This window comes from Erinaceus europaeus, chromosome 9 (assembly GCF_950295315.1).
Source record: "Erinaceus europaeus chromosome 9, mEriEur2.1, whole genome shotgun sequence".
In the NCBI taxonomy this organism is placed as follows: domain Eukaryota; kingdom Metazoa; phylum Chordata; class Mammalia; order Eulipotyphla; family Erinaceidae; genus Erinaceus; species Erinaceus europaeus.
The window spans coordinates 40,078,128-40,097,347 of record NC_080170.1 but is presented as its reverse complement, the minus strand read 5'-3'; the positions used below and the strand labels follow the sequence as shown (position 1 = coordinate 40,097,347).

At 39.9% G+C, this 19,220-nt stretch overlaps 2 protein-coding genes across 2 annotated transcripts; one reads left to right on the top strand and one right to left on the bottom strand.

Annotated features, from left to right (window-relative positions):
• The first annotated feature begins 1,344 nt into the window (after window positions 1–1,344).
• On the top strand, window positions 1,345–5,949 carry LOC103120204 (olfactory receptor 10R2-like). The gene is made up of 3 exons (XM_007530579.2): window positions 1,345–1,426; window positions 3,336–3,520; window positions 4,984–5,949. Exons 1-3 carry the CDS (start codon window positions 1,345–1,347, stop codon window positions 5,947–5,949), a joined length of 1,233 nt encoding a protein of 410 aa, XP_007530641.2.
• A 5,458-nt stretch (window positions 5,950–11,407) lies between these two features.
• On the bottom strand, window positions 11,408–14,942 carry LOC103120205 (olfactory receptor 6Y1). The gene is made up of 2 exons (XM_007530580.1): window positions 14,820–14,942; window positions 11,408–12,373 (listed from the first exon to the last, which is right to left on the bottom strand). Exons 1-2 carry the CDS (start codon window positions 14,940–14,942, stop codon window positions 11,408–11,410), a joined length of 1,089 nt encoding a protein of 362 aa, XP_007530642.1.
• Window positions 14,943–19,220: the final 4,278 nt, after the last annotated feature.

Genomic DNA, 19,220 nt, shown 5'->3' with positions numbered 1-19,220 from the left:
GGAAAATAGACAAAAAAGGCCACACAAGTGTAGAAGAGGGTTGTTTGATTGCTTGTTTGTTTGTTTGTTTGTTTTGCCTCCAGGGTTATCACTGGGACTCAGTGCCTGCACTACGAATCTATTGCTCCTGGAGACCATTTGTTTCTTTTTTTTTTTCCCCTTGTTGTTATTATTGCTGCTGTTGCTGGATAGGAGAGAGAGAAATACAGAGGTGGGAGGAGACAAAGGGGGAGAAAAAGAAATACACCTGCAGACCTGCTTCACCATTGTGAAATGACCTCTCTGCTGGTGGGGAGCCTGGGGCTTGAACCTGGATCCTTATGCTGTCCTTGAGCTTCATGTCATGTGCGCTTAAGCTGCTGCACTATCATCAGTCCTCTAGAACAGAGTTTTCACCAATCCCACAGCCCCTCTCAGTTTTCTTGAGTCACTACACTATTTACCTTCAATTTTCAGACCTGTTTTTCGATACTGTGCTTCAATGGCTCAGATTTATAGACAAGACACCATCCCTTTCCAGCCTTTTGCTCTGAGTACCAGTGCAGACAATACATTTTGGAGAATGTTGTTCCTCTTTTGAAATGATAGAGCAAGCCTTTTTGAGTAGACCTGTCAATGCCCATTTTTATTGGGGAAACAACTAAAGAATCCAGACCTTCCACCTTCTGCACCCCATAATGATCCTGGGTCCATACTCCCAGAGGAATAAAGAATAGGGAATAGGAATGGAATTGGATACAGAGTTCTGGGAGTGGGCATTGTGTGGAAATTCACCCTTATTATACTATCGTCTTGTCAATATTTCCATTTTATAAATAAAATTTTTTTAAGTAAAAAAATATTTAATGAACATTTTATTAGTTTAATATAAGATTATAGGATTATGGGGATTACAGGGGCATATTTCCACCTCCTACCCACCTTCAAAGTTCCATGACACACCTCCCCATGCCAACATTAATCACTATACTAGAACAAGACATATTCTTTAGCTAAGCGTCAAGGAAGAATAGAACTTCAGAAAGCTTCAGAAAAGAAAACCTGAGTGTCTTCATAAATATGGGACAAGTTTTCCATATTATGTTCTCTTTCTGTAATTTGCAATAGCCTCCAATCTAGCTCTTAATGAGACAGCAGGTGACTTGGGACAATGGCTAAGTAATTGTCAATGGTAGTTTTTCTCCCATTCCCTTTTTGGTCTCTTGACCTGTGAGATTTGAGGTCCTCTGTGTTCTTCAGTTCTCCTTAGTCATTGAAAGAAGGACTGGAAGTGGGCCAAAGGAGAAAAAAAAAGGTTGTCCTAATAGCTCCCTGGAGTTTAGGGAAGAGCACATGTGAGCCAGTATGTTGAGCCTACAACTGATGAGACTGAAGAAAAGTTCTTCAGTGGTGTTTTGGGGGATATTTCTCAGAATTCTCAGCAGAGGTAGGAAGATACAATTTGGGCTGTCAGTGGTTAAGAGGAATAGAGCAGAGCAGAACTATGGAAGAATATAAATGAGTGTAGAACATTGATTTTTAAACCATATTTGATTAGATTTCTGTAGATTCTAATTATTATGTGTCAAGGAACAGAGGGAACTAACCCCTCTTGGATTCTTTCTGTGGGAAATTGAGTGAGTGTAATGTTTATGTGTATGGAAAGAGAGGTCTCAGTCACCAGTGGTAACTTTGGATGTAGTTTGATTATCCCATGAACTCAGGTATGTGCATCCAGCTAGTGCTGGTAAAAGCAAAGCATTGTAGAGAGCAAGGTATGGTTGCATATGAGGTAGCTTAAGGAAATAGAAGATACTTTAGAATTTAGTATGAAATCACAATAAAATGAGACCTTCTTGACAGAGCTGGAACAGACAAGGGATAGCTTTAAACAAATGTTAATAATGTTTTTGCCTGTAAAAGTACTGAGACCATGAGGTGGAGGGACTCCCTGCCTATAAACTATCTATCAATTATCTATCTGTCTATCTATGTATCTATCTATCTATCTATCTATCATTATCATCTATCTCTTTTTGAGATTCTTTTTATTATTATTTTTTCAATCATCTTTATTTATTTACTGGATAGAGACAGCCAGAGATTGAGAGAGTAAGGGGAAATAGAGAGGGATAGAAACAGAGAGACACCTGCAACACTGCTTCACCACCAGCAAAGCTTTGTCCCTGCAGTTAGGGGCTGTGGGCTTGAACTCAGGTCTTGGGCATTGTAACATGTGCACTCAACCAGGTGTGCCCTCCTATACCCTTCCCCTCCTATAAGCTATCTCTAAGAGACAGGCTCCTTTAAAAAGTCCTCTCTAGACAGCTGAAAATGATAGAGCTGATACTTGTAACCTCCTGTCAAGAATGAATGTTTAGCATTTGTTCCTTCTACTTTCATTCTTGAAAACCTCATACAATGCTTCTGTGTTGACAGTGACATATTCAGAAAGTCTGATAAAGTTTAGAGAGAAAACTTAGAGGTGGAACACCTGACTCTCAAACCTGTGACCCCAGAGGTCCTATGTTGTATTCCCGGCACCATCATATCCCAGAGCTAAGTAGTGCTTTTATCTCTCTCATAAATAAATAAATGAATAAATATAACAATAAATAAATTATTTGTAAAATCTAATGAGTAAATGAGAAAGTAAAAGCAGTGAAAGTCTAACTACCCTGTTTTTCCTTACAGAAACTCTTCAACTTTTAGATCTCACTCTCTAAAGATTCTGTGGACATATGATCTGCAGAAGCCTCAGGGATGGGAACCAAGGTAAATGCATTCTTCAGAGAAGACCCTGGGCAGTTTGTCTTCTTACCTGCCAACTGATGTATAAAGAAATGTAATAAACAAGTGCATTATATTTCAAATAGTGATACAGAGATACCATGAAAAATGGAGTCTGGTTCATATTTTACAACTCATTGGTTGTATGTGAGTAATATAATCCCACCACATTATAGAGTGCATTGCAGTAAGACCCGATAGGATGCAAAGTGAATCTTTGTTCCTAGAAATCTACTATATCTATACTTAAAATTTTACCATCCCTTTCATAAACTTGAATTAACTCTTTACAGATGCTATTTAAAAATAAATTATTCAACAAGGGCAACAAAAGGGGAAAAAATAGCCTCCAGGAGCAGTGGATTCATAGTGCAGGCAGCGAACCCCAGTGATAAGCCTGGAGACAATAAATAAATAAATAAATAAATAAATAAATAATTTAGCAATCAATTTGCTCTTCAGTTTTAAGGATCAATTTGTCTCTATATGTTAGGGTTGGAAAAAATTACACCATAAATACTTTGGGTGTGAAAAACTGGAGGCTGTTATCTTCCACAATTCACCAGTACACCATAGAAAGCTGAAATTTTCATTAGGAGAAGAGATGTTCATGCTATTCGCTGTTGGAGGACAGAGTGGTCAGAGGCTGCTGTTTCCATCAGGGTTAAGGAGAATATGTGAAAAGTGGAGAAAGGTTTTCCAGATAGTGAGAATAACACTTATTCTCCAGATAGGGAGAATAAGCACCAAGGTTAGATGCTTTGACATGAGAAAACTTAGTCCTGCTGTGGAAAAGCTACTTATTGAATTGGTGTCTGAGGAGAAGAGAGAATTGATGACAATGACAAAGGGACTTCGCATCCTGTGATGAGTGATAGTCTGCTCATTTATCCTAAGAAAATGATATAAAACAGATGATCAAACTGTATGAAATGGACTCATCTGTGAAGACAATAGATCAATAGAAACAAGAATGAATGAGTGGAAGTACTGCCGTCAGTAGTCAGAGAACATATCAGATTTGCTCATTAGCCTACAGGTCACTATTCTTCTCTTTGATCAAGCAAACTGGTCCCTTAGTTTCCAGGACATTCACATAAGTGAGAGAACCAAGGTGAAAACACCTAGATATGGTGACTGAAAGGACAATTGTTTAAATTGTCTCTTCCACTGAGTTACATTAATTTAAATATTTTCATTTTAAAAACACACTTGCATTATAAATTTGTCTTCAACTATTGTTTTTAAAGTCTTTTATATTAATTAACGACACCAGAGAGATGTTAAGTTTTGTCAGAAATCTAGTTCTTTCTGGAAACTGGGACAATGAAATACAATGATTAATATTAAAGAGAGGTGATGTGAATTTGATCTCATTGAATTGAAATTTTTAAACACAGCAGATTCTAAACTAGTCCCACTTTATGGGATAGTAGTCAGTAAACTCATAACTGATGATCCTGAGAGTCTATTTCTCTAATTCCACTTAAATCTCCCACTCACTTCTATTTACACTATAGTCATTTGCAACTCCCCCCACTCAAAAGCAAAAGTAGGTGGTGTGCTTAGATGAAAGGTTGAAGAGAAATCAACACATTATTGATGACAAAATATGTACAACTGGGTTATGTGATCTAGTTCTGTGAAAAAAGGCCTATATTTAAAAATAGAGCTAAATACTATATATGTAAAGTAAATCAAAAAAAGTAAACTTAAGAAAAACTAGCAACCATGTCCTAAAAATTAAATTACATGTGTAGCAGAAGCTGACATTTTCAAGAAGCTGGGAATGTGCACTTGCTTTAGTTCATGTTTTCATTTTCATGAGAAAAACAAGGAGAGAGTAATACTGACATTTTTACATTACAGAGAGAAAACCAAAACAAGGATGGTTACACAAGTTAAAGGGGGGGGGGGAGGCAGAGTTACTGTGTCACAAGGAAGCTTTCAGACAGTCTTGTTCCTTAGTTCAATTCAAAGCAGAACATATGAAAATATTCTTAGACATAACATTATAAAAGATGCAGAAATATCACTAGAAACGGATGCAATTTGAGGTCTATTTTAAGAACAGTTCCATTAATTCCTTTGATGGATAAGACATCCCCTAGATGCAGAGATCCTTGCCCCTTTTCCTATGTAGAGTCCCTCTGTCTCCAGGAGAGCCATCTGCATCATTCTGGATAAACACCCACTCATCCCTTTTCCCTGCAGGTGACTGTCTGGGAGCAAGCCCACCACACTAACTTCTCCTCTGTCACAGAGTTCCTGCTGCTGGGATTCTCCAACCTCGGGGAAACCCAGCTGATCCTTTTTGCTGTTTTTCTGTGCCTGTACCTGGTCATTCTGACTGGGAACATCACCATCGTGACAGTCATCCGCCTGGACCGCAGCCTCCACATACCCATGTACTTCTTCCTAGGGGTCCTCTCTATCTCTGAAACCTGCTACACCTTTGTCATCCTGCCCAAGATGCTGGTCAATCTCCTGTCTCTGCTCAGAACTATCTCCTTTGTCAACTGTGCCATTCAGATGTTCTTCTTTCTTGGCTTTGCTGTCACCAATTGCATGCTCCTGGGGGTGATGGGCTATGACCGCTATGCTGCCATCTGTCACCCACTTCGGTACCCTGTCCTCATGAGGTGGCAGGTGTGTGGTCAGCTGGCAGCTGCATGTGCTGCCATTGGCTTTCTCTTTTCTATGACAGGCTCCTTCTTAGTCTTTGAGCTCCCTTACTGTGGCCCCAACAAGATCAACCACTACTTCTGTGATATCTCCCCAGTGATCAGGCTGGCCTGTACTGACACCTATGTCAATGAGCTGATCATCTTCATTGGTGGGGTCCTAGCTTTAATGGTCCCCTTGACATTCATCTGCATCTCCTATGGCTTCATTGTCCACACCATCGTGAAGATCCCCTCCACAGAGGGCAAGCTCAAAGCATTTTCCACCTGTGCCTCCCATCTCACTGTGGTCATTGTCCATTATGGCTGTGCTTCTTTTGTCTACCTGAGACCCTCATCCAAGTACTCATTCAGCAAAGACAGGCTGGTGACTGTGACTTACACTGTGGTCACCCCATTACTGAACCCCATGGTGTACAGTCTCAGGAACAAAGATGTTCAGTTGGCCATTCGGAAAGTGATTGGCAGAAGAGGATTCTTTCCCAAAAACCTGTAATGAGACTATTTTACATCTCTGAAGTCAATCTTTCTAAAGACATGGAAAGTTAATATATTTATGATGTTGTTTACTTCCATCAATTAAGACTCCAAATCCCTTAAGTGCAAGACTCTCATGGTCTATGACTTCAGTAAGATTTTCAAAATTCAGCATTGAACTTGGATTGATTGTTTTTCAAATGTAAGTCTCAAGTAGTCTTAGGTGGCACAAAAATTTGTACTTTTTTAGGATGCTTAAATGAGAGTGATATTAGTCTCTTCCAGGCCTCTGTGGAAGTTATATGCTGCTTTATAAATGTTAATTCTGTATAGAATGACTAACTACATCTTATTCTCTTCAGTGTAGGAAGCCTTAGTGGGAACATTCCCTATATACCATGGAGAAGAATCTAATGCATTTAACTGAAAATTGTTAAATAACCAGGAGCTGGCAGTGTTAGAAAAGAACCAAGATTCTATCTTCCAATTGTCCTGTTATTGCAGGAGTCTTACCTACAGCATTACGCCTACCCGCAGCAGTGTAAAGGAAAGCCTTCTCTGTTAAAAATGCTTCATTTATAAAGTTCAGTTTTCTATATCTTCCTATTTTTGGTGTAGCTTTTGGCCTGTCTCAGAAACTAAACATTTTGTATCTAGTATTGCAATTTAAAGATTTGTGGTGTTCAGATATTTGAAGGCTAATACACATTTTGTTACATCTTTAATCTAACCAACAAATGCTCTGATCTTCATGATAAATTGGGATTTTCTGACTATCTTATGCCCCCAAATACTGGTAATTTCTTAGAGATTATAAGGTTCTTTTCATTTTGCTAATGGAATTCTTCATATGAATCATCAAGAATGGATTCAACACTGTAGCTGACAGGAAACAAGCATCTTCCTTGTCCTTGAAGCATTTTAATTCAGCCTGTGTCTTCTTGTCAGATGTCTTCCATGTCAGCTTTTCTCTGAACTGATGTCTTTCAGACTACAAGATATTGCATTTTATACTCTCAGCCCTAGTGTAGTAAAGACCATTTTTATCACTTTAGTTTAACTGTGTTATTCTTTAAGGCAACCTCAATTTTATTTGATTCCTCAGATGACTGCCTTTGGTGCTAGACTGGGATATCCATATCTGCTCATATCTCATCTATAGATATAGATTGATAACAGACTATCTATTTTACAATCTATCAGTAGATTGATAACAGACTATCTATTTTACAATTCCATTCTGTGTGTCTTGGATAGAGTGGTAAACATTATTTACATTATGTGAAGACAATCAGCAGTGACTACAAGGATTCAAATTTGTACTTATGCTCAGTAGCAGAGTATTGGTTTCCTAGGGCTGCCTTCCAGGATAGTGTTGCTACGATCATAAGTTTTTCATCTTTTCTTTAATGCTCCCATAAATAAAACCACTTACTAAATATCCAATTTCTGTTTTCAGAAACCCTCACAAAAGAAGTCTCACAGCTCCATTGCATCTTGGTAATACAAAATATGTGCTTATCCTTAACATATGTGTTCTAAACACTGACTCAACTCTTTCGCAAAATAGAGTCTCAGAAAGAATGCAAATCTGGTAGGTCAAGTAGAAAATGATTTTGTGATATTCTAGGAATTTTCTGCTCTGCATTGGATGTGGGTAATTTCACTGTTACCAGAAAAGTGGAAATGAAACAAAAGGTATTGACTTGTTAAACTGGAATCTGGAAACTGTTGAGGGGGACTGAAAAATGCCTCCTAATGTCATAGAGCCAGACACTGTAGCTCTGTCCTCTACCCAGACTCATGTTCCAACACGCACACTTCCTATAAGCCTCTTTTATCACTTATGCTGCTTCTAAATCCACTTTGATAGAATTAAGTGAACAGTGAAAGGTATAGATAGTGATATTTTTCCAAACCTAAAGATATTCTGAAGATGATCTTGTTCCTAAAATACCCTGCCCATCTCTCTCTTGTTGAACTGCTTTCCCTTTCTCAGTCAGATTCTATTCAGTATATATAACCCTGATTCTTTACTTATTCATCTGTAGATGGGCACTTATATTGACTCTATATTTTGGCTTTGTGTGTAGTGCTACTATAAAAATAGGGGTGCAGATCTCATTTTATTTACTATTTTCTCTCTTTGAAGTGAATGTCTAATGTCATTTTTTTCTTAGAAATCTCCATCCTATTTTCTATAAATGCTGAACCAATTTTCATTCCCATTAAAAGAATACCATAATAGCAAATGTTTTGTGATATTTTCCAGTAAATTAAGCTGAACTGGAGTTTCATTTGGAAAAAATATATATATTTAACTGCAAAAATCTGTATTTTTTAATAGATATAAAAATATTCAGCTAATTTGTTTATTCTTGAATGATCCTAGAAAGTCTATTTTTCAAATAACTTATCCTTTTAATATGTCAAATTTATTAGAATAGTCTCATTCAAATTGTTTCCTTACATGTCTGTAGTATATATAAATATAGCTCCTTTATTGCCTAATAATAATGAGGCATTTATTTTTCTTGATCTTTCTCAATAGAGATTTATATATCTTATTTCTCCAATAAACTTTTCTTTTGGTTTCCATGGTCTTCCATCGATCCTTTCCTTACCAGTTCACCATATATGCATAAAAAGCTTTCCTTGTATATGAAAGGGCTGGGGGCTTGAATCCTAAGTCTTCGCACACTGTAATGTGTGCTCCCAACCAGGTGTACCACTGCTCAGGCCTTCCACACACAGATATTTATGTACTTGTTCTTTGTGGGGTAGTATGCCAGCTCCCCTGGCTTCTGCTTAACCAAGCACCGGTATGCCTGTATAGGGATTGGTTTGATCCCACTCAAAGCTGCAGTCTATTTACATAAATCACTTTTACATTTACATAAAGCACCACCTTCCCTCCAGGGCATTGGTGGTTCAGTGGTAGAATTCTCACCTGCTCCGCCCCCTCTCCCTGATCTTCCACCAGTCACTTTTCGCTCCACCCTCTCTATGTCACATCCTGTTTCCACCCTACTCGGAGAGTATAAATACAGCTGCTCTTCTGATTAAAGACATTTGGAAATTGCTTTCCAGCTCCGAGAGTTCCAGAGTGTATCTCCTGCGAAGTTAGTGCAGCACGAGTTCCTGATCCCTCTCCTACACAGCAGCCTAGATCGGCTCCAGTTGAGTTCTCTCCAACCCAGAGAGTACTAGCTCGGGAAGAAGCACCCTCAGGCTATCCCGGAAGTTCTTGACCATATCTTTAACTATATTTACATTTTAATGAAATTGCAATTGTCATTAACTCACATATGCTTTATTGTCGATGTTAAAGTTATAGAATATCACTTTTAAAAAATATATATGGCTTTTTCACATCTGTTTAGTATTCCACTTCATAGGTGAACCACATCTTACATATCCTTCTAATTTAGGATATTTATATTTGTATAATGTCTTATTGCAAGTGCTGAGTTGATTTTTTGCTTACATACATGTTCATGACTTATCTGTCAAATACAAACTCCTAAAACTCCTAACTTTGAGACCACATGACCAAAGGGGAAAGATGTTTCCAAATTGCTTTTGTTCTTGTTGTAGTTTAAGGTGGGACCAGGGATTGAACCTGGTATCTCTGGTACTTGGTTGTGAAAAATCTGCTCCATAAACAACTGTGCTCTCTCCTCAAACCTGATTCCAGAGTTTGAAATAGCATATCATCTTAAGCAGCATGGTAAGAGTTCTTGTATTTTTGTACCTATCCACAATGAATGATGTCTTTTATATAAAATAATCACTTTAAGAAATGTTCAGGAGTATTCATTTTGCTCTCAATGTTCATTACATGATTGTCTTTCCCCCTACATGTTTAAACATGAGCTCACCTCTGTCAGTGTCTCTGTTCAGATTTCCCTTGTTATAACGATACTGGTAATGTTGGAATAAAGGGTACCCCCCCCACCCCCCTCCCAGACCTTTATTTTACCTTTTATGCCTCTGTATAAAGACCATCCCAATTGAGGCTGACTTCTTAACCATTTAGATGAGAATTTCAGCATTAAAAAAAAAAAAAGAAGGGTGGGGGAGGTGTAGAAAGGAAAGAAAGAGAACACAATTCAACCTCTACTGGCTACATATATATTTTGTGTTTATTGTTTTTCTATTTTTGGACATTTTCCCATTAGTTTTACAAGTTTATTGGGGCCTAAGAGATGATAAGGTTCAGGCCCATAACAGTATAATAAAATTTATTACAATACAGCTATTATAATAATGTGAGCCATAGGAAATTTTCAGTTTCCCAGTGCATAAAAAATAGGTGGCCACTATCCTTTATTCTATTAAGTGTGCAATGGTATTAAGTCCAAAAAACACCTATACACCCTTATATATACGACACAGAGACAAAGTGAGCATGTGCTGCTAGAAAAGAGATACTGAGAATCACTCAGGGAGAGTAGCCTCAGACCCTCAGATCTGTAGAGCACATTCTGGTGAGTGGTGGTGGTGTGGTGTAGGGGGAGGTAAAAGTTCAACAAAATAAAGCATGCAGGTATCTGAAAGTATTTTTTTTTCATATTTAAGGCTATTGTATATTTTCATACAGATAGTAAATATTTGTAGCTTCTTTGTTGTAAATTTGTTCTGTTCTTTTGGACATCTTTATAAGCTACAAATCACATTCTTTTCATTGTCTATACCTCCCTCTTTTTCCATACCAATAATGTGTTAAAAAATAACAAATAAAAAATAACAGGGAGATACCATAAGGAATATGCAAAAGATTTTCATACCTGAGGCTCCAAAGTCCCAGGTTCATCTCCAGCACCACCATGTTTAGTCAGAGCTAAACACTGCTCTGGAAGAGAAATGAAGAGAGAGAGAGAGAGAGAGAGAGAGAGAGAGAGAGAGACTCTTTTCTAAACTAACAGAAAAATAGTTTAATTAATTTTATTTTATAAGACAGAAATTGAGATAGGAGGGGGAGATAGAAAGGGAACTATATAGAGATAAAGAGATAGAGAGACCCACAGCACTGCCTCATCATTCATGAAGCTTCCCCTTTGCAGGTAGAGACTGAGATCCTGAACCTGGGTCTTTGTGCATGGTAATGTATATACTCAACCAGGTGAACCACCATCTGAACAGAACGATAGTTTTAGCCTTTGTATTAAAGCTTTTATCCACTCTGGAATTTATTTTGGTACACTATATAGAGAAACATCTTTTTCCATAATGCTTCTCTATTAAAAAAAAAAGCTTTTAAAAATGTTTAAAAATTGTTGGCTGATTTAGCATAGAAGTCACCCTTAGGAACAGGGATATGGTTCTCTATTTATTCTTGTACACACACACACACACACACACACACACACACACACACACACCTGGAAGCAGCGCTCAAACTCATAACGTGGGAGGCAGAGTGTACAAATCATCTCCCAGTTCAGGCCTGAGAGGGTCTAAGTTCTCTCATTGTTCTATGCATCTTCTCTGACCCCACTTCCTCTGCACAGAATGGTCTTTTTGAGGGCTGTCTTGACCTCCCGGTTTCTCAGACAGTAGATAATAGGGTTGAGGAGGGGGACAATGACAGTGTAGAGCACAGACACTACCTTGTTGGAGTTATAAGCATACATGAGCTTGGGGCGTGTGTAGGTGAAGAGGGTGGTGGAGTAGAAGAGTGTGACCACAGTCAGGTGGGAGGCACAGGTGGAGAAGGCTTTCTGGCGGCCCTGAGCGGATGGAATCTTGAGGATGGTAGTGAGGATGATGATATATGATGTCACCACCACACAGAGGGGCACTGCAATGACCATGAGAGCCAAGAAAAAGTCGACCAGCTCAGCCTGGGCGGAGTCCTCACAGGACACGTTTAGCAATGGGGATATGTCACAGAAGTAGTGGTTGATGCGGGGCGTGCCACAGTAGTGAAGCCGGGCGATGAAGACCATCTTGATCATGGCTGTCACCAGGCCACAGAGCCAGCACCCCCCGGCCAAAACCCCGCACAGCCTGGTGGTCATGATGACTGGGTAGCGCAGTGGATTGCAGATGGCCACGTAGCGGTCAAAGGCCATGACCGCCAGAAGGATATACTCAGTGCAGACAAAGGTTACAAAAAAGTAGAGCTGAGTCATGCAGCCTTGAAAAGAGATGCTCTTGTCCCAGCTCAGGAAGTCCACCAGCATCTTGGGGCTGATGACGGTGACATACCACATCTCCAGGAAGGACAGGTGGCTCAAGAAGAAGTACATGGGCTTGTGCAGCTGGCCATCACTGCGAATGGCCAGGATAATGAGGAAGTTCTCCAGCAGAGTCAGCAGGTAGGCGACCAGGAATGCTAAGAACAGGAGCCGCTGCATGGCCAACCGTGTGGGGAAACCCAGGAGGATGAAGTGTGTGGTGGCTGTGTAGTTCTCCAGGTCTTTGGGGACCAGAACTGGCTATGAAAACAAACAAACAAAAAATTAATTCCCTTGTCCACATACCTGCTTGAGTCTTTGACATTCATGGAATCATTACCATTGAATTCACCCTAGCAGAACCCCCTGACTTTACTTGGTTTCTCCTAAATTAGGCTTATAATTCAAACTTTGGCATAAAACTGGGGTTGTTATTTTATTTATTTTTTAGGATAGAAGTTAATTAACTAATTAATTATTTAATTAACTTATTTATTGCTTATTTTTCCTTTTATTGGGGGATTAATGTTTTACATTTGACAGTGAATACAATAGTTTGTACATACATGATATGTTTCAGTTTTCCACATAACAATACATGAGGTTGTTATTTAAGAGCTAATATTCAACTTTTTTCTTAAATCAAATTAGGCCAAGAGGACTAACTAGTTAAAGGACACATGGAAGTGAAATTAGGGTCCTCACTTCAGATCTGTGCTTTCCCAATACTTGGGAAAGTATGATTAATGTCTTTAAAAATACTTATTTATTTATTTGTTACCAGAACACTGATCAAAACACTGGCTTATGGTGGTGTTGGAGGAATTGAACCTGGGACTTTGGGACCTCAGGCATGAGAATCTACTTGCATAACTGTTAGCTATCTACCACCACCCTCTCTGCTTTTATTTGTTCATTTGTTTTTATTATTTATTTATTTATTTATTTTGCCTCCAGGGTTATTGTTGAGGCTCAGTGCCTGCACTAAGAATTCACTGCTCCTGGAAGCTATTTTTTCCCTTTTGTTGCCCTTGTTGTTTATCATTGTTGTTGTTATTGTTATTGTTGTCATTGCTGTCATTGGATAAGACATAGAGAAATTGAGAGAGGAGACAGAGGGGAGGAGAGAAAGATAGACACCTGCAGACCTGCTTCACAGCTTGTGAAGAGATCCCCCCCTGCAGGTGGGGAGCCGGGTCGGAACTGAGCTCTTTATGCTGGTCCTTGTGCTTTGTGCTATGTGTGCTTAACCCGATGCACAACCACCTGGCCCCCATTCATTTACTTTTATAGAGACAAAAAAAAATTGAGAAAAGTGGAGGTGGAGGTGGAGGTGGAGGTAGACAAGGAGAGAGATAAGTCCTCCTACAATCCATGAAAAGGGGTCATGGGACCTAATTCTTCAGCATTATCTGCTATAATAATGGGGAGGATCTTCTTGGATTTTTTTTTTCACTTAACAAGGTTGTTGGGACTGTCAGCGAAACACTGAGAGTACATGTTATAACGTGCAAGGACCTAGGTTCAAGTCCTCAGTCCCCATCTTCTGAGGAGGAAAGTTTATGAGCAGTGAAGCAGTGCTATGGGTGTCTCTCTCCCTTTCTATTTCCTCCTCCCCTCACAATTTCTCTCTGCCTCTACCCAATAAATAAACAAAACATAAATAAATGAGGTTGTAAAACTTTACTAAGGGGGTCAGGCAATGGTGTACTCAGTTGAGCGTACGTGTTATCATGCATAAGGACCTCAGTTCAAGCCCTCAGTCCCCACCTGCATGGGGAAGCTTCATGAGCAGTGCTTCAAGTCTCTCTCTCTCTTCCTCTCTCTTTCACCAGCTTTTCAAAGATCAACCTAAGGACATTTCAGACCCCTTCTCCATCTGTTAGCCAATGGACAGATGAAACTGAGGTTTCTATCTACCAAGGGATAAAGATGATGTCTGAGCAGCATGTCCTTTGTTCATAGGACTAGGACTCCAACCCCCCACACTATGTCCTGGGCTCTGTCCTTGGATGCATTTTTATGTACTGGAAATAAACATGTAGCATACAATACCCCAAAGTTACTTCTTTTCAGACCTCATAGAAGAACTCAACCCGATCTCATGCCTCCATGAATGAGTCCCAGAAAAGAGAATGCACAGGCTCTCAGGGCTTATAGGCAGAGACATTCTGAGAGGATAGTCATTGGCTTGAAGCTGGAACTTGAAACAGCTTATTTAATTTTAAGTGTAAGTATTAGTAGACCAGTGGGAGGGACTGTTACCAGGAGAGTCTTTCCTTCACTTTTCCTCTATTTGCAACACAAATGCAAATTCCTCACACAGCCCTCCCAGACATATTGCCATGACAATGAAGAGATAAATAAGAAAGAGTAAAGAAGGGAACATACAATGTTCTATTAAGAGCATCTACTGAGAAGTTCAGTCATGTGAGCAGAAACAGAACTTTGAGCTAATTTGTCCTTCTACCAAAGAGGAAAGCATTGGGAAGCTCAGAGTGACCACAGCAGATGCTGAAAACTTCCCCTCCACCTCTTTTGTCTATGTGTGGGCATAGACACATATGTGCAATTAATGGCCGATGGGACTGTAATGGTTTCTTGCATGTATATCCAGACACAGGTAGGATTGTTGCATTTTAATAAACAGGAAATTGGCATATAAGGAAGGCCAATGTATTGCCAGACCCACATACAGTGTGTGTACATGAGCATCTGGACTACTCATCTCTGGAACCTGCTCTTCTGAGTCATGTCTAGTGTTTCCATAAACACTAATGTCATCAAGACTGTTAATCTGTCTGGCAGATATAAGAGAAGGGCCTCTCATAGCCTTGGTTCATCAGTAGTTCTGCTGAGTTTTATTCCCAGAGGATGTGTTGGCCAATGGGAATATTTCCTCAGGCAGCAATACCTAACTCTTGCCCATCTTTTGATGATAACTGAATAGTCTCCCATCCAAACCTTAGAATCAGGAGTTAACACAGCTGAATGTCATAGTGCCCACTTGGCCCAGAGAATTTAAATTTGTTCCAAGGTCACACTACTATTTGACTAATGACAGACTTAATATTAAATATTCATATTTCTCTGCATTTCCTACTGCTTTTGCTATATGAGTGGGTAGAGGTTGGTCTATGAATTAAGGAAATATTTTCTCCTTGAATCTCCTTTTTCTGAGTACTAAATTGTGCTGGTCCTATGTCTTAGGAAATAGGTCAGTAGATAATACTTGGGATTCTCAAGCATGAGGTCTTGCGATTGATCCCCAGCATTGTATGTGCCAAAGTGTTTCTCTTCCCCCCCCCTCAATAAATAAATATTTAAAACATCTTAAAAGCTGTTCTGGTCCTAAAAGCATTGTGCTTGGAAAATAAGTTACAGTAGCAAAAACTCAACCTGTTAGAATGCATAGAGTCAAGTGAAGACAGCTCTAGCCTTTTTTCCCCGCTCAGTGAGGAGTTGACTGAGTTTGCTTAGAGCAAAACTAAATTCAGAGCTGTAAACAGAAAACCCAGCACCCCTTAGTTTCCACAGTATCTAAAGACTTCAAGGAGAAGTTGTTATTCCATATACCTGGTCACTGACACCCTACCTATATGACCTTTCAGAGTCATAATTCGAAATGTCAAAGTTTTCTTTCCATCCAGGTCTACTTGGAAAAGTGACTTCACTTCTTTGGGTCTCCCTTGGATATGACTTTTATCTTCACAGTGGATCTAAATTTCCCCCATTGAGAGAGAATGTGACCTTAGAGTGCATTTTTGGCATGAACATCCTAAGGGGAATCTTTCTGTGTTCTCTTCTGGGTCTAGAAAGGGATGCGATCTTCTCCTTTATTTTCTGAGGAGGCACAAGTCATCTGAAAAGCAATGACTATTTCATTTGCTATCCCTCACTTAACATAGGTGCGCGCGCGCGCACACACACACACACACACACACACATTTATTCCATGCACCACTCATCACAGACATATCTTTGCTCATTCTGCTTTCCATGTCACTTGTGTTCTTCCTGCCTCTAGCATGTGTCAGTTGCTTAGGAATCCTATACTTGCGCTGCTTGGAGTCAGGCTGTGCACTAAGTATCTTCAGGAGACCACAAGGCAATTTTAGAGACCTGGTTCTGTTCCACTGAAATAGATCCCTACAAGACTCTGCAAATCCCATGACCAGACAAACTCTGAGCCTCTAACATGTTCCACCAGGAATATTAAATGTGTGTCAAAGCATCTATTGAATCAAAGCTGCTAGATTCACTCACCAACTACATTTTGTGGCTTCGCCACCTCTTCATACTCTCAAAACAGACAACTACTCAAAACATCAATACAATAAAATCCTGGGGAGCTGGGCAATGATGTACCCAGTTAAGCATACATATTACCTGTTCAAGGATCTAGGCTCAAGCCCCAACTCCCCACTTGCAGGAAGAAAGCTTCACAAGTGGCAAAGCAGGTCTGCAGGTATCTATCTTTCTCTCTCCCTCTCTAGCTCCCCCTTCCCTCTCATTTTCTCCCTGTCTTATACAATAAATTGGAAAAATGTCTGCCAGGAGCAGTGGATTTGTAGTGATATCACTGAGTCCCAGTGATAACTCTAGAGGCAAAAAAAAAAAAAAAAAAATTCCAAGTCCCTGATATAAATGAAAAGTGTTCTCTCCTTCCCTTCATAATGATCAGTAATTAAAGCCTGATTAGAGTACCCTGTTGGAATCCCTAAGTTCGTTTTACAGCTCACCATTTCCTCAACGTGACTTATGGCTCCTTCCCCAGTCTGGTCAGGCCTGGCCAGCTTGACCCAAGGAATGAAAAAAGGTTATGAAGAGTAGGAGGTGACAATGTCCCCAAGTCACAGTGTTTCTGAACTGGTGGGGGTGAAGAAAGAATATATTTGTGCTCCTCCTTCTTCCTAGCTGCTACCTGAGTAGGAACCTCCTCCCTATGCCACAAGGGACCCTCCCTAGACATAGTCCCATAGGAAAATATTTGTCCTTCTTTGGCTTGGGGCGGGGTACCTTGGGGGAGTACAGAGCCCAGAGTTAGCAAGCTTTATGGAATCTCCAGGCTCAAGAGAGATGATAGTATGACTTGAAGCTCACTGGCCTCCCTTTCTATTAACCTCTGAAAACAAGGAGAGTGAGGGAAGTGAGGGGGGTGGGTTGTATATAGTATGTGCCTTTGCAGTGTGGGTGTGCATTTATGCTTGTGTATTTGTGAGAGTCTGAGAGAATCTACCATTTTTTTGAGTGTCTTCTTCATTTTTTAAAAAATGTTTTATTCACAAGTCGAACCTGAAATGGAATTGGAGTATTACACCAAAGTAAAAGACTCTGGGGTGGGTGGGTGGGTGGGGAGAATACAGGTCCATGAAAAATGATGAATGAAATAGTGGGGGTTGTATTGCTAAATGGGAATCTGGGGAATGTTATGCATGTAAAAAAAAAAAAAGAAGTAGAAACGCAAAGCAGAAATTGACTGAGTTTGGAGTATGGCACCAAAGTAAGAAAGCAGAAGTATACTAGAGTTTGCAGTGAGTACCTCCCTAATACTTCCTCTCCACTTTTCCAAGCTTTGGGTCCATGATTGCTCAACAATTTGTTTGGCTTTGTATGTTAACTCTCTTTTCAGTCACCAGGTTCCAGGTGTCATCAGGATGCCGGCCAGACTTCCCTGGATTGAAGACACCACCAATGTGTCCTGGAGCTCAGCATCCCCAGAGACCTATCCTACTAGGGAAAGAGAGAGGCAGACTGGGAGTATGGACCGACCAGTCAACACCCATGTTCAGCAAGGAAGCAATTACAGAAGCCAGACCTTCTACCTTCTGCAACCCTCAATGACCCTGGGTCCATGCTCCCAGAGGGATAGAGAATGGGAAAGCTATCGGGGGAGGGGGTGGGATATGGAGATTGGGCGGTGGGAATTGTGTGGAGTTGTACCCCTCCTACCCTATGGTTTTGTTAATTAATCCTTTCTTAAATAAAAAAATAAAAATAATTAAAAAAATGTTTTATTAATGATTTAATATTGATTTACAACAGTGTGAGATAATAGGGGTATAATTCCATATAGCTCCTACCACCAGAGTTCTGTGTCCCATCCCCCCCCCCCCCACTGAAAATTTTCCTATTGCTTATCTCTCTGGGGCGGGTGGGGGAGTATAGACCAAAATTCTTTTTGGGACGCAGAAGGTGGGAGTTCTGGCTTCTCTAATTGCTTCTCCACTGGACATGGGCATTGACTGGTCAATCCATGTCCCCAGCCTTTCTATATATTTTCCTAGTAGGGGTAGGGCTCTGGAGAGGTGAAGTTCCAGGAAGCTTTGGTGAGGAGATGCACCTAGGGAAGTCAAGATGGAATCCTAGTAGTGTCTGCAACTTGGTGGCTGAAATGCAGTAAGCTGGAAAGCAGGACCAAATGTTTAATAAATGAGAACCATAAAGTAGGCATAGAGCACATAAAAATAGGGACCTTAGGGTCTTTCTATCTCTATGCAATCATAAATAAATAAATTTTTTAAAAAATATAATTAAGAAGACCTCACATGCAGAAAGTCTAGCAGACAGTAAGTCTCCCTAACCACTAACCTTGCCCCACAGTGACTTATATTTTGTCATTATCAATAGGATTATATTCTCCCTAATAAAAGTGTATGCTCTATTAGTTACGCATCAGACTTACTCAAATGGGGTAGACATTGCTTGGATCTCTAGGGCTTATGCAGAAAATTTATTTATTTATGATTGCATAGAGATAGAAAGAAATTAGGAGGGGAGGGGATAATGGAGAGAGAGAGAGACAGACAACTGCAGCTCTACTATACCACTCATGAAGCTTTCCTCCTGCAGGTGGAGACCTGGGGCTTGAAGTCAGGTCCTTGCACATGGTTGCATGCTTAACCAGGTGCACCACTTCCGAGCCCCCTATGAGAGGCCTTCTTTTTTATTTTTATTTAAAAAATATTTATTTATTTATTCCCTTTTGTTGTCCTTGTTGTTTTAATGTTGTAGTTATTATTGTTGTTGTTGGATAGGACAGAGAGAAATGGAGAGAGGAGGGGAAGGCAGAGAGGAGGAGAGAAAGATAAACATCTGCAGACCTGCT